General features: G+C 35.7%; 4 protein-coding genes across 4 annotated transcripts; 2 read left to right on the top strand and 2 right to left on the bottom strand.

Moving 5' to 3' along the window:
• Nucleotides 1-2,171: 2,171 nt before the first annotated feature.
• ZIGA4 (ARF GAP-like zinc finger-containing protein ZIGA4) lies at nt 2,172-6,730 on the top strand. The gene is made up of 13 exons (XM_013001919.2): nt 2,172-2,697; nt 3,088-3,149; nt 3,553-3,640; nt 3,730-3,791; nt 3,872-3,968; nt 4,068-4,475; nt 4,583-5,158; nt 5,253-5,378; nt 5,585-5,695; nt 5,777-5,863; nt 5,981-6,131; nt 6,213-6,261; nt 6,399-6,730. Exons 1-13 carry the CDS (start codon nt 2,602-2,604, stop codon nt 6,454-6,456), a joined length of 1,971 nt encoding a protein of 656 aa, XP_012857373.2. The 5' UTR covers nt 2,172-2,601; the 3' UTR covers nt 6,457-6,730.
• A 715-nt stretch (nt 6,731-7,445) lies between these two features.
• Nucleotides 7,446-9,279, bottom strand: LOC105976665 (chaperone protein dnaJ 72). Its single transcript, XM_013001920.2, has 3 exons — nt 8,382-9,279; nt 7,848-7,917; nt 7,446-7,740 (listed from the first exon to the last, which is right to left on the bottom strand). The coding sequence occupies exons 1-3, from the start codon at nt 8,807-8,809 to the stop codon at nt 7,675-7,677; spliced, it is 564 nt and encodes a 187-aa protein (XP_012857374.2). The 5' UTR covers nt 8,810-9,279; the 3' UTR covers nt 7,446-7,674.
• A 90-nt stretch (nt 9,280-9,369) lies between these two features.
• On the top strand, nt 9,370-10,776 carry LOC148766732 (calmodulin-7). The gene is made up of 2 exons (XM_088825292.1): nt 9,370-9,512; nt 10,280-10,776. Exons 1-2 carry the CDS (start codon nt 9,437-9,439, stop codon nt 10,651-10,653), a joined length of 450 nt encoding a protein of 149 aa, XP_088681418.1. The 5' UTR covers nt 9,370-9,436; the 3' UTR covers nt 10,654-10,776.
• Nucleotides 10,777-10,827: 51 nt separating this feature from the next.
• On the bottom strand, nt 10,828-13,236 carry LOC105976654 (ubiquitin-conjugating enzyme E2 22). The gene is given in 8 exon segments (XM_013001909.2): nt 10,828-10,983; nt 10,986-11,239; nt 11,328-11,431; nt 11,522-11,634; nt 11,726-11,803; nt 11,895-12,039; nt 12,216-12,324; nt 13,095-13,236. Coding segments are annotated over 7 exon segments (756 nt in total). The 5' UTR covers nt 12,219-12,324; nt 13,095-13,236; the 3' UTR covers nt 10,828-10,924.
• Nucleotides 13,237-13,464: the final 228 nt, after the last annotated feature.

Genomic DNA, 13,464 nt, shown 5'->3' with positions numbered 1-13,464 from the left:
CAATCGCTTAAGCCACACACCTTGACTACAACAACTGATGGGAGGAGTCCTGGGCATTGAAGATGTTTAAGTCATGAGAGGAGTAAGCCGACTTAGCCCGAGCGTGTCTCGAGAAGGCTAGATAACATATGAAGAAATGGGCGGACGACAAACGACGATCACGTGACCTCGACGTTGGAGTGCAAGTCATGGTGAAGCTCTTGCGTTCCAATAGTCACTGCAGAGTATGCACAAGGGCCTTGTGCGGAGATATAAAGGGCCATTCCAGATGATTGTCAAAGCCGGTAAAGTATCTTATTGCCTACAACTTTCAAGTTCTTTGAAAATTCACCCGGTATTAGCGTATATATATTATATATATTACGTATACTTATTATTATTCTTATTTATTATAGTTACCTTGTATATTAGGTTACCTTGTGTAGTAGGTTAGGATTTCCTACATGTAACTATATATATGATTAATATACGTAAGAGATATTATTCTCTCTTTTCTCCAATTATATTTCTCCTATATAGTATCAGACACTAGGAGAGTCACACTGAGCACCACCCGTCATGGTCGAGTCATATGGTAAAGAGATCGAGGAAGTGCTCGGCCGGCAAGTGAAGCGACGTAGGGGTGTTCCACCAAGTATTCAATACCTCATCAAATGGAAGGGACTACCCGAGTCCGAGGCAACGTGGGAGACTTGTGGCAATTTCAAGATTGTCTCCACTTGCTCAAGGCAACAAGGACGTCGCGGGATTAGGCGGATGAGGATGTTACGGCCTGCCAATTTCGGCCAAACCCTTTATCAGTTTCTCTTGGGTTCGGAAGGTTAAGGGATTCAGGCTTAGTCCAAATAGTATTAGGCCGAAGATGGCCCAAATATAAATAGACTTGGTAGAGATCTTAGGAGATTCTAGAAAACTTTCTAGAATCCTTCCATTGTCGATATTTTGTAGGAATTCTTTGGAGTGTTCTAGTGAACAAGCTCTTAGATCAAATAGATTTCCACCACTCATTGAGAAGGTGACCTAGTATAAATAGGAGTCGGGACTTCATTTGTAAGCATCCAAGAAATCTAAGCAATTGTAAATACTCAACCAATACAAGTACTTTCCTACTAAGTTCTCTTATCTTCTTAAGTTATTTGTTCGTTTTTCATGATTTAGCATTCGCAACACATTCAGAAACCGTTGTGGGACAGGTTCATCAATTCCTATAAATAGAAGGTTATCCACCACATATTCGTCAATTTCTATAACAAGAGGGTCATCCACAACATACTCGTATATTTTGGATTGAACCTACCGCATAAGATTTGGCTAGTGTAATCCACATCTCTGGTCTATTTATTTATACCTAGAATGAATATGTATAGACCATAGAGATGTAAATCTATTTAAATTGATAATATTGCAAAACAATATACCTCTTGGTATTTGTTTTAATTATGCAAATTATACATAATATTTTAAGATAAAGGTAAATTTCGAGCAGGTATTTATAGGAATTAATTTGGGTATTTACAAAAAAAATTATGAAATTTTATATCCACTTATTTTTCTTTTAATTTTATATCCACTTATTTTTATTTTAATTTTTATATAGTATAATTCCAAATAAAGAAAAAAAAAATATGGACCAAGATGAATGGCTGATATGAACAACTTTGTTATAGCCAGGTCCAAAAGGAATAGCACAAAAAAAAAATTATAAGAATGTTATTCTAAACATCTTCTAACAAAGAAAGAAATTAACAAAAAAATAAATGAGAAAAAGCCGTTTGTCCCTTAAATTAAGGGTCGTTTGCACTTTGCCCCTAAAAAAAAATGCACATTTTTGTCTGAACTCATTAATTCGTTGCACGGTGCCCCCTAAATTAAATATTCCAACAATTTTAACCGAAATGCTAAAACATGTGCATTGCACGTGAGATTTGCAGAGATAAATTTGTCCATTCACATACATCCTATATATTAAATATAAATGTAGGTGAAGAGAAAAAATTATATTTGCAAATATCACATGCAACCCACATGTTTTAGCATTTCGGTCAAAGTTGTCAGAAAATTTATTTTAGGGGCACTTTGCAACGAATTAACAAATTTAGTCAAAAACGTGCGATTTTTATTTTGTTGGGGGCAAAATGCAAACCTTAATTTAGGGGCAAACTGTTTTTTACTAAATAAATCATTAATTCAATCCGTACACGGATAAAATCTTCTATTGCCAGGAAAAATCTGATTCTTCCAAACGAAAACAAAAATAAAGTAGCACAGCAGGGTGTTTCCTGGCATTAGCTATATTTCTCCAACGGCAATAATTGTACAATCATTATTATTTCCAAAATTGAAACGCTCCGGAAAGTGTAGAGAGAGAGAGAGAGAGAGAGAAGAGAGAGAAAGAGCGAGGCTGATTCAAAGTCCCGTTCTTTCAAATCCATCCAAAACAAAAGAGGAAATTTCTCTAAAACCCTAGATTTTTTTTGTTTTGTTTGGGTTGATTATTCCTTTCTCTCGCTCTTGTAATTTCTGCTGGTTAATTTGGGGGAAATTCTCTGTGTTTTTGATTCGTTGTTCTGAGTTGCTAGGTTGAAATAATTTTGAAAAAAAATGGGTAGCAAAAGGGAAGATGATAGAAATGAAAAGATTATTAGGGGACTGATGAAGCTCCCTCCTAATCGCCGATGCATTAACTGCAACAGCTTGGTAATGTATACTTCATTTTTCTCACTCTCTTTTGGAAAAATTTTGTGCTTCGTTCTGATTTCTCTTTTGAGTTTTAAAAGCTTTTCCTTCAAATTAGAGGTGTTTGATTATAGTTTATAGCCAATTGGCCGTTGAAAATTGAAATTGAAGTAATTTCTGGCTCTTATCTGAGTGACTATTTAGTATTTAGGTTATCGAAATTTTCTGCTTGTGGTGCCCTATGATGTTTTCATAGGTGAAACTGATTTTTGAGTAAATTTGAAAAATTCCGGGAGTTTTACGGTTTTGGTTCCGTTCGTTTCGTTTTTTGTTTTTTTTTTAAATGTGTATTGGTTGAGATTTGTTTTTGGACTTAATATTTGGATTGGGAAATGTACTTTTTGGTTGCAGGGTCCTCAATATGTATGCACGAATTTTTGGACGTTCGTTTGCACGACATGCAGTGGAATACAGTGAGTGTTTGTTTGCGTTTCTCTTTCTGAGAAGCTAAGTTTTATGGGTTTTTTTACGAATTAGTTAACATGATCATTTTTGAATTTGATTACAGTTTTATATCTCTGGAGAAATAAATTTACCACTTAATTATTGACGTAATGTTTCCCGATAATTGTACTTTTTTGTTCTGACATCATGGTATGATTGTGGAACTTAGAAGATTGAGGTTTTAGTTGAGGAACTTTCGAAGAATATTACTCATAAGAAAAGGGATCTTTGGAGATTCTTTATGCAAGGAGTCGTCAGTTTTGGGAAACAAACTAATAGAAATTATCTAACTGAAGATTCAATATTATCGGTTTTGATTTCTGTACCGGATAATAGTTGTATGAAACACATCGTTTCTGTTTGAAATTGCAGTCGTGAATTTACTCATCGTGTCAAATCCGTTTCCATGGCTAAGTTTACTTCACAAGAAGTGGATGCACTTCAGAAAGGTGGTAATCAGGTAAAATATATTTCTTGGTATTTTGTCCTTCGTCAAATATATCATAAGTAAAATAAGTTTACTTATAATACATTACTATACTATTCCAGCGTGCAAGAGAGTTGTTTTTGAAGGCGTGGGACCCACAAAGACAGAGGCTTCCGGATAATAGGTCCAGATTATTGTACTTCATTGTATATTGACTTATACAAACAAAATTTTCCTTAAACAACCGACATTTTTCTCTTGCAGCAATGCTGATAAAGTTCGCGAGTTTATAAAGAATGTTTATGTAGATAAAAGATATGCCGTGGAAAATTCGTCCGATAGACCTCCTAGAGATCCACAGGTTATATACCTCTGAAATATTTTTAGATAGATATTATTAGTTCTTACAATTTAAAATTCGAACAAAGACTAACATAGTGACCACAAACTGTGTATTCAGAGTATAAGAAGCCATGAAGATGAGACGAGGCGAGCGAGCTCATATCATTCATACTCTCAAAGTCCGCCATATGATTTTCAGTACGAAGAAAGGCGTTATGGGAAACATGTACCTTCGCTTACAAGAAAGCCTGGTTCAGATCGAGGCCTTTATGAGGGGAAGCTGTCTAGTTTCTTGAGCCCTAGTCGTTTAAGTGACCAAGCGAACGATGAAAGGTTTGCCAACGAGGGATCGAACCCCAGAGCCTCTGATTATTCTGTTTCTGGTGGAGGTGATACATTTAAATCTGATGTGATGTCACCTAACTCTCAGAGAGAAATTGGGAGCCCCTTCAGCGAAACTTCAAGTTATTTCTCTAGTGAAACTCACGGGCATAATGCTAATAGTGGAAGCAATGGAGGACGAACGGTAATGCTTCTTTAATCGGAAATTTATAAGTCTGAAATTATGTGTTTATTGATTCTTTTTCTTTTGAATTCTTATTGGGCTTCTGAATGCTATTTTCTTATATGCAGAGAAATACATCTTCCGGAAGCTTTGGATCGTTCGATTCGACGTCTTTCAGATCAGGAAATTCTGTCGGTTTTCAAGAAATCATCTCTCAGACCGCACAACCTGTACTTGAGAAAACTTCATCTCTCCCTTGTCTACCTAAGTCTTCAATTTCCACCAACTTTAATGGCATGGACCTGTTCAACGAGCCCTATGCACCACAAAATATTACTTCTACGAATACGACTGTTTGTAATAATACTCAATGGCCAGAGTCAGTGTTGGTTCAGTCTGTTGATTTGTTCCAGCAACATCCTATTTCTTCAGTCGCAGCATTCAGTGAGCCACAACCATCACAAACCCTACAGCCTTCACCATTAGTTGCTGCTTCTAATGGGAATACTTCTGATGCGGTAATGCCGAACAATGGTGGATGGGCGACTTTTGACAATGCTATCCCTGCCACAGTGCCATCTTCTGATGGGAATAATCGAGGAAATTTTAACCCGTTTTCAATTGATCATAGTTCTTCTGCGTCAACAAATACACCTTGGCTTGATGGTCGGCAAAATGTTGAAACCACCACAAATAATGCTGGGGTAAGCACTGCCCGCACTATCCTACGTAAACTATAAAGTATGACTTTTTTTTTTTTTTTAATTTATTGCTAGTGCATATTTTGACGTGTTACAGTTCTGGAATGCATTTGAAGATCCTCCTGCACAACAGCCAATCCATGATATTTTGAGAAATAGCAATCAAGCTAACGTGCCCCGTGCTTCAGATGCTAATAAAGCTCACGGCTTTGCTGTGTATGAGGTCGATACATATCTTGGAAATCTGATGAACATGTTTATTTCGAAAACTCAATCAATATCTCCAAGAACAAAATGTCTGTTTATGCATAGTATCGTTAGTTTGATTTGTACTAAATATGCTCTTTATCGGAGTAGTTTTTTCTTCACCAAATTTCCAGTCATTTCTCCGTAATAGTTCTGGTTATTCTGAGACTTGTATACTTGCAGGCTATGAATGATGGAAATGTAAGGAATACAGATGAGATCGAACCTTCTCCATCGAACTTTTCTTCACATTTCAGTATGGTGTCGAATGATTTCTCCATGGCTCCAGCAGCGGTGAGTTCCTATTATCTAAATCAAAACATTTTTTTCTCTAAATTTATATATATTTATCTTGCTCTTCCCCTGTTATGATAGGCTGGAATTCATCCACTTGCAACTGGAAATAAGCCTACCAATCCATTTGATCTTCCCTACGACGCTGAATTGGAAACCGGCAATGTGGTATGTTTTGTTTAATTGTGCTCTATAGATCTCATCTATTAATTAATTACAAATGCGCCCATATGTTTATGCATATCAACGGTTGGAATGATTTTAATTATAAGGCGTTGTGTATAGACTCATTTCTGGGACATGAGCTCGTTGCAAGCAGCTTTACCGAGTAATCATATGGCAGCTCCTTATGTTGTTGATGCAAACGAGGCCTGGTTTCCCCAGAATTCTGTTCCGTACTATACTCCTGGTGGAGTTGCATTTGATCCTTTAACTGGTATATTTTTTTCTTCTTTTTTGATTTATTAATTATTCCCCACTATCTTTACATCTCACCTAATTTTCATGTTTTCTTCAGCAAGCTCTTTGGGATTTGTTGTCGGACAAGCGCCAAACACCCAGATATCGTTAGTCCTCTCTCTCTCTCTCTCTCTCTCTCTCTCTCTCTCACTCTCACACACACACACACTTAAGAGTTTAATGTGATGTTTAGTGAGTCATTTAGCCAGCCATAAAGTGATATTTTTTGTTGGAGTTCTTGCAGGAATGTTCCTGCTCAAGGGCCTGTTGCTGCATCAATTGGAGGAAATCCTTTCGCATAATGCTCCGTCTTTTCCTGATTATGATTATCGTCATATTAAGGTTTTCTGGCCATTTTTATTTACCAAAAAAAGAAAGAAAAAAAAAAAAGATCCATAGTCATTAATGGATTAGGGGCTGGGAAGAAATTGTCTACTACTTTTCGACTCAGATACTCGTAGACAGTTGTTTGTTGTATATTAAGCAAGGGCATCAAGCTGTAGCCTACAGTTACAGCACAGTCTTTAAAATTGCTGCAGTGAATATTTTGTTTGCAGATTCTTGTGATGGATGTTAGTTAATGTGTGTATCTATCTTTAGGTTTATTGTAATTGTTTATGGTTGTTTGATGAAAAGTTGGAAATTTGGAATTTGGAATGAAAAATATTATTAAATAGGGTAAATTACAAACACCCCCCTGAGGTATGACCAAATTACAAAAACACCCCTCTTGTTTGGATAATTACAACCACCCCCTCAACTCATCAAATTTAGTGGAATCTTCGAGATTATATGGAATATTATCACTTTTGTACCCGTTTTATCCCATTCAAACTCTACATTATGAAGCAAGATGACCATAATATGTGATTTTTAGCTTGTATATATCAGTTTGTGGTGCATCGAAAACTGTATTTTTTACACAAAGAGTACAAACTAGAGCACATTTCACGGAATCTAGATGACTATGTTGAATTTGGAACCATAAAGGTAAGAAAAAATCATAGTTGAGGGGGTAGATGTAATTATCCAAACAAGAGGGGGGTTTTTGTAATTTAACCATACCTCAGGGGGGTGTTTGTAATTTACCCTATTAAATAAAAATTGAACTGAAAATCGACTAAATTTGAATATTTCGTTTCAGTTTTAACTATTACATTCATAAATAACATCACTAGTTATTGCGAAAAAAAATTTGATGCTAAACTTGACAATTTACATTAGAAAATGAATCCACCACACAAAAATTGACGAAGATAACGAATATACTACTCGCAAACTGTACACAGACTTTACCCCCAAGCATTTTTATCGGCCTTACGTAAACAAACAAAATCAAACACATCCCACATTATTGTACTATGTATTATTTGCATCATGCTTTGCAGAATCGTTGTTATATCTTCCGTATAAATCGAACATGTAACATTCGAGATGGACCTATACAATCTTTTGACCTCAAATTATGGTGTAGTTAAATTCAGCAAAGTAGAATAACAGCAAAAAACCTACAACGGAGCTCAAATAGAGTTGTCTTTGCGGTCTTTAGCTTTTTCTACAGACTCCATAGCGTCTTCAAAAGATTTCTGCAATCACAAAACATAACTTACGATACGAGTAAAGTAAAATATGATGATACACAATTTGCATATTAAACTTTCTTGGAAGAGAAAACAAAAAATCGAGAACTTACCCCGGGATTATGCATTTTCCATAGTGCCTTGCCACTGGCATCAACGGTATACATCCCACCCAACAAAATACTGGTGCAAATACACATAATTATAAATCCTTCTCGAGAAATATAATTTGAGGTTGATCGTAATTTTTTTTTTCTTTTACTTAAAACTGGTAGTAACATTATATAAAGGACTAACGATCGTGCGAGTATTTGAACAATCGATCCATACAACCTCCATCGAGTAGTTAGATTAAAAATTACTATATGAACAGAGACACGAACATAAAACGAAAATCGAGATATGTAGTTTAATTGGATGCCTTAAAAGTATATTCTTTATCAAGCATAAGGAATCTTTCCCAAATTCATTTTTGTATATGTTCACTGTTTCTACTTTCTACTCTGCAGCTCTTTGCAAATTACATGTAACCCCTGTTTTATATTTACTCATATTCAGAAAAAATAAAAAAAATTAATGATTTTTTTTTAATGAAATATCAATTCAGATAAAAAATTATAAATAAATAAAAAAAAGAAATTAATTACCCGACAAATGTGGCATTGAGAAGAAAACTCCTGGTGGTGAGATACCGAAGGCCGATCTCGATTTTGGTGAGAATACCGTCGCCGCCTCTTCTACTTCCGGCAGAACCAGTATAACCATAACCATAAGGATTGCCGTAAGTATAAGCACGGCCGCTTCCGTCGCCGCCGCCGCCGCCGTGACGGTAATCGTACCGTTTGCTCCGAGGGGAATTTCTGCTGAGATTGTAGTCGCCGCGCTTGCGATCGTCGATTAGAGTCTCGTAGGCCTCGGAGAGCTGCTTGAATTTGTGGGTGGCGGAATCTCTCAAACGATCGGAGGATTGGGAGTGCTTGTCCGGGTGGAATTCCATCGCCAATTTCCTGAAAGCTTGCTTTATTTCTTCTTTGCTCGCGTTCTTATCAACCCCCAATATTTTGTAATGGTCCATTTTCGTGTCTATTTTTTTCTCTCTCTAGATTGTGTCTTTTTTCTGGGAGTTTGAGAAATCCGCCGCCGTCGGTTTACTTTGGCGGTGAAAAAGGGGCGGGGAGCGGCCGATGTGGTGGCGTGGCGCTAACACAGCCTTATTTCATTCTTCTCTCTAATTATTAGGTAGAGAGAGAAAGAGAGAGCAAAAACCCACATAATAAATAATAGTCAATTTAATTTTATATAAAAAAAATTTAACAGTAAATTTATATAATTTATTATATTAACTGATTATTAATTACTCATAAATAAATAAATATGTAAGCAAGTTGATAAAACTAAAATCCCAAAATTTCATTTTCAAAACAGAATATTAAATACTGTAATTTAATTACTAATAGTGTTTATCTGAGCCAGTGATTAGCCGCCACGTGTCATTTTCTTATTCCTCTCCACGTAGACGACAATTGAGATGATATATAAAGCTGACTTGGCTTTCCCACAAATTCCAAAACCAAACGGATCTTATCACATATTTGCAGAATCACCCCTTCTCGTTGTCATTTCGTCAAACACATTCAAAGCAGGAGAAAGAAGGTAAATACTGAAGCTTTTTTTTTTTTTTTTTTTGGGTTAAGGAAGAGAAATGGCGGATCAGTTGACAGACGATCAGATCTCGGAGTTCAAGGAAGCTTTCAGCCTATTTGATAAAGATGGCGATGGTTTGATCCCTCATTCTTTTCTTTTTATTCTCAGCATTTTTTTTTCTATGCCCATGAATATCAAATATTGCATATATAGATTTTCTGTATATTTTGCATATATTTTGTATATGTTAGATTGTGATTGCTTTTTCCTCGTTTTGGTTGAAGAAAAAATTCGATTATTGATCTTAGATATTGCTGGAGATCAGATTAGGTTTTAACTTTTAGGCCTTGTTTGGTTGTGGAAATTAGACATTATTAACTAAATAATTGAACTCTATTTCATGTTTGGTATCTCTAATAACTTGTCGGAACGACCCACAAATATTATGTATCATAGCAGCCATCTTACCTTGTCTTGCTTTTTAGGTAGTCTTTTTTTGTTGATAAAATAATTGGATTTCAATTAGATTATCTTGGCAACCAAACGAGGCCTTAATTGATCGTAGAGTGGTCAGCTAGATATTGTTTTGAACGCTTCGTGTGATTTGGATCCATGTAGATTACAGAAAATATTTCTTTAACTTGATTAGATTAACAAGTTGGATACGAGGAAACACTTCAAATTGAATCTGGAGCTATATGGTTGGAGTAAATGTTTGCGGCTTTAGATTTTTTTTCCCCCCGCAATTGTTTGTCGCTTGAGAATTCCCGTTTATCACTCTTTGGGTTGAAACAATTAAGGAGAACGAGTTAACTGGTGTTCGATTCTCTTTTCCATTTTCATTTTCCTCGTTTCAAAATCCACGAACCAAACGGAGCCTTAGTTTGAACTGAATGTGCAGGCTGCATCACAACCAAGGAGCTCGGTACTGTAATGAGATCACTCGGCCAGAACCCTACCGAAGCAGAGCTCCAAGACATGATAAACGAGGTCGATGCGGATGGAAACGGAACAATCGATTTCCCTGAGTTTTTGAATCTGATGGCCCGTAAAATGAAGGACACGGATTCCGAGGAGGAACTGAAAGAAGCGTTTAGGGTTTTCGACAAGGATCAAAATGGGTTCATCTCTGCTGCAGAGCTCCGCCACGTCATGACGAATCTCGGAGAGAAGCTGACCGACGAGGAAGTTGATGAGATGATCCGAGAGGCTGACGTGGACGGTGACGGACAGATTAATTACGAGGAGTTTGTTAAGGTTATGATGGCTAAGTGATGTTTCTTTAATCCCCACTTTTCAGTAGGAATCTTTGTGATGATTATATAAGATTGTGAAGAATGTTTAGTTTTAATCAATTAAGAAAATTAATAAATATGCATGGATTATAGAAAAAAAAAATAGATTACTAAAATACCCTTGTTACTATAATAGCTTCTCGACTGCAAATAATTTTGGGCAAAAAATTTACTACAAAAGAAACAAATATTTTGGTACAGTATTTTCTAATTATTTATTTAATGTAATTAAAAGAAAACATAAAAGTTTATCATAACAATTTAAAGAAAGCCTTCACAATCTCTTCAAGCTTTTCTTTCTGGCATCCATTTTCTTTTTGTCTGCTGGAGCTTTGCTAACTCCACTATCCTTCTTCGGTGCCGTTAATCCACCCTCGATCGATGATGCCACATCAGCCGTCTGATCTTGTAAATTTTCTATTTTCGTAGCCAATGGCAAGGGTATTTTCGGAACAACACCGTTCTTCTGTTCCGCACAACACTTCACTGCAGTAGTGTTCGTATGGTCGACATTTCCGGTTCTCGATTTTGACTTCGGCTTGATGGCATGTATTCCAGTGTAAAGCCTGTCCAATTTTTTTTTCAGATAATCACAAAAAAAAATATATAATAATATTGAAACAGATAAAAGGCGTGTTAGAAGCACGACATCACCTCGCATGTCTAGCGTACTCGTCGTAATTTTGGAGCAACATCTTGCCAGCCTGTTCATTTAAAGCTGATTCCGGAAACGGTTCGATTAATAAGCATCTTATTACCTGTTGATTAAAATATTATCGAAACAACCAATTAAATTTAACGCACGACTTTCGATGAAACAAATGTTGGTAAAAATCGAGAGAACTTACAATCAACACGTGTCTTAAACCAAGACTCGGATTCCAGTCTTTCTTCAGAGCATTAACGCAAATGTCACCATCGGTCGCAATATTCGGATGAAAAATCTTGGTAAGAAAATAGCCTGCAAGTAAACGAGATAATAATACATTTAAAACTAAACGAACAAAATATATAAATCAAGATCGGGTTTTTATACAGAGAGAATCACGGACCTTTTGGAGGAGTTTGAGGGAAATCACGAGACAATATCAACTTCATGCGGAAAACACCGTTTTCGTAAGGAGTACCAGCTGCGAGGTTGTTATAGGCATCAATACCAAATAGAAAATAATATCTCGTAAAAATCCAAACGGGAAAAAATAACAATAAATAATAGTGTACCGGGTCCTTCGATGTCAGCATATATTACTGAAAAATCATCATCATTAACACCAACTTTGATTCCTTCAGGAGGGGTTTCGTCAAGATTCTTGAGTTCCCTAGCTAGCTGTTTTATAACATTTGGCGGAAGATTTTCATTCGTTGCCTAAAAAAAGAAAAAGAAAAAAAATACGTGAAAAACGACTCCCACCCCAAATCCGATTTTCTCGAGTTTTGAATATCAACTGTTTTCTTGAATTCTTTGACTCGGATACCCTATTCACCAATTAATCAGAAAGCGAAAACGAATGTAAGAGAACACTAAGATAAATGTAAAATTACCATAGTAGGCTTCTTCGAAGGAGTAGAAAAGCTCCACTCTCAAATTCTACGACGGTAAATGATTGCTCTAGGATGCTGTTTTGCAAAATTATCGGGGAATAAGTTGATCCTGCAATGTAACAGAACTCACACTTTAGTGCCGCTCCTAAAATGCATCAGTTAATTACACAAAAAGTGGGATCGAAAGAAACTACATTTTGTCGCCTTCCAATTCATAATATTACAAGCCTATTCCATATAAAATAAAGATTTCGACAAGGCTTATATAGAGACATTTACTGTCAAATAATCAAACCAAATTTACCCATCAATTTGCGAAAAACGCATCACGTTGTCCATTTTTCGGATAATTAATCACATTTTGTCCGTCTAATCTCAAAGTCTAAATTACCGAATTACCGAATTAATAAACCCGAAAAGGGACTGAAACATGAAGCACTCATACAATAAAACTCAAGTAAATTACCGAATTGATAAACCTGAAAAAAGATGGTGCCCATTACAAAATCTTTGCCCTCGTAGCCAAGATTTTGGACTAATTTCACACAGAGCCAGAGTATTTTAATAAATTGCATTATTAAAACGAAAAATCTGATCTTTAGCCCAAGCAAAAAAAAAAACATCAAAAATCAAAATATAAAAGCATTTAAAAAAAGCTGCATTTTTTTTTTCTGGATTGGAATAGGATGAGACGAAGAAGCATAAACCCTAATCGGAACCACTCAAGAAATGGGAACATAAAAAAGAGGGAAAAATTGATAACCTAATTCAAGAAAATTACAATTAAAAAACAAAATCAAGAAAGATACAGAACGACTTCTTGCACATATAATTTCATAAAACCCAAACACAAATTTCAATGGCGAAATAAAAATTTACCTTTCGATAAGAAATTTGTGTGGGATTAACGGTGTAGGAGACAGACGGTGGTGCGTATTTTATTTATTTCCCTTTTCACTTTCTAGAGAGAGAGAGGACCGACAAATGTTTCTGTAACAGTTGATCTTTGAAGATGGGGATTATTGATTAATTAAATATATATATATATATATATATATATATATATATATATATATATATATATATATATACATATTTTTTTTATATCGATGGAAATAATCTACGAGCACGATTTCAAACTAGCCGTTATCTTTTGCCAGCCACGATTTTACTGTGTTCAGTGGTGTAGTTGTTGACCGTTTTAAATGTGAGTAAAATATTTATTTTTAACAAATCTCTCTCTCTCTCT

Source organism: Erythranthe guttata, chromosome 11 (genome assembly GCF_056151865.1).
Source record: "Erythranthe guttata isolate IM_541 chromosome 11, IM_541, whole genome shotgun sequence".
Lineage (NCBI taxonomy): Eukaryota > Viridiplantae > Streptophyta > Magnoliopsida > Lamiales > Phrymaceae > Erythranthe > Erythranthe guttata.
Note: the sequence above shows the minus strand (reverse complement) of the source record. Positions and strands in the feature narration are given on the sequence as shown.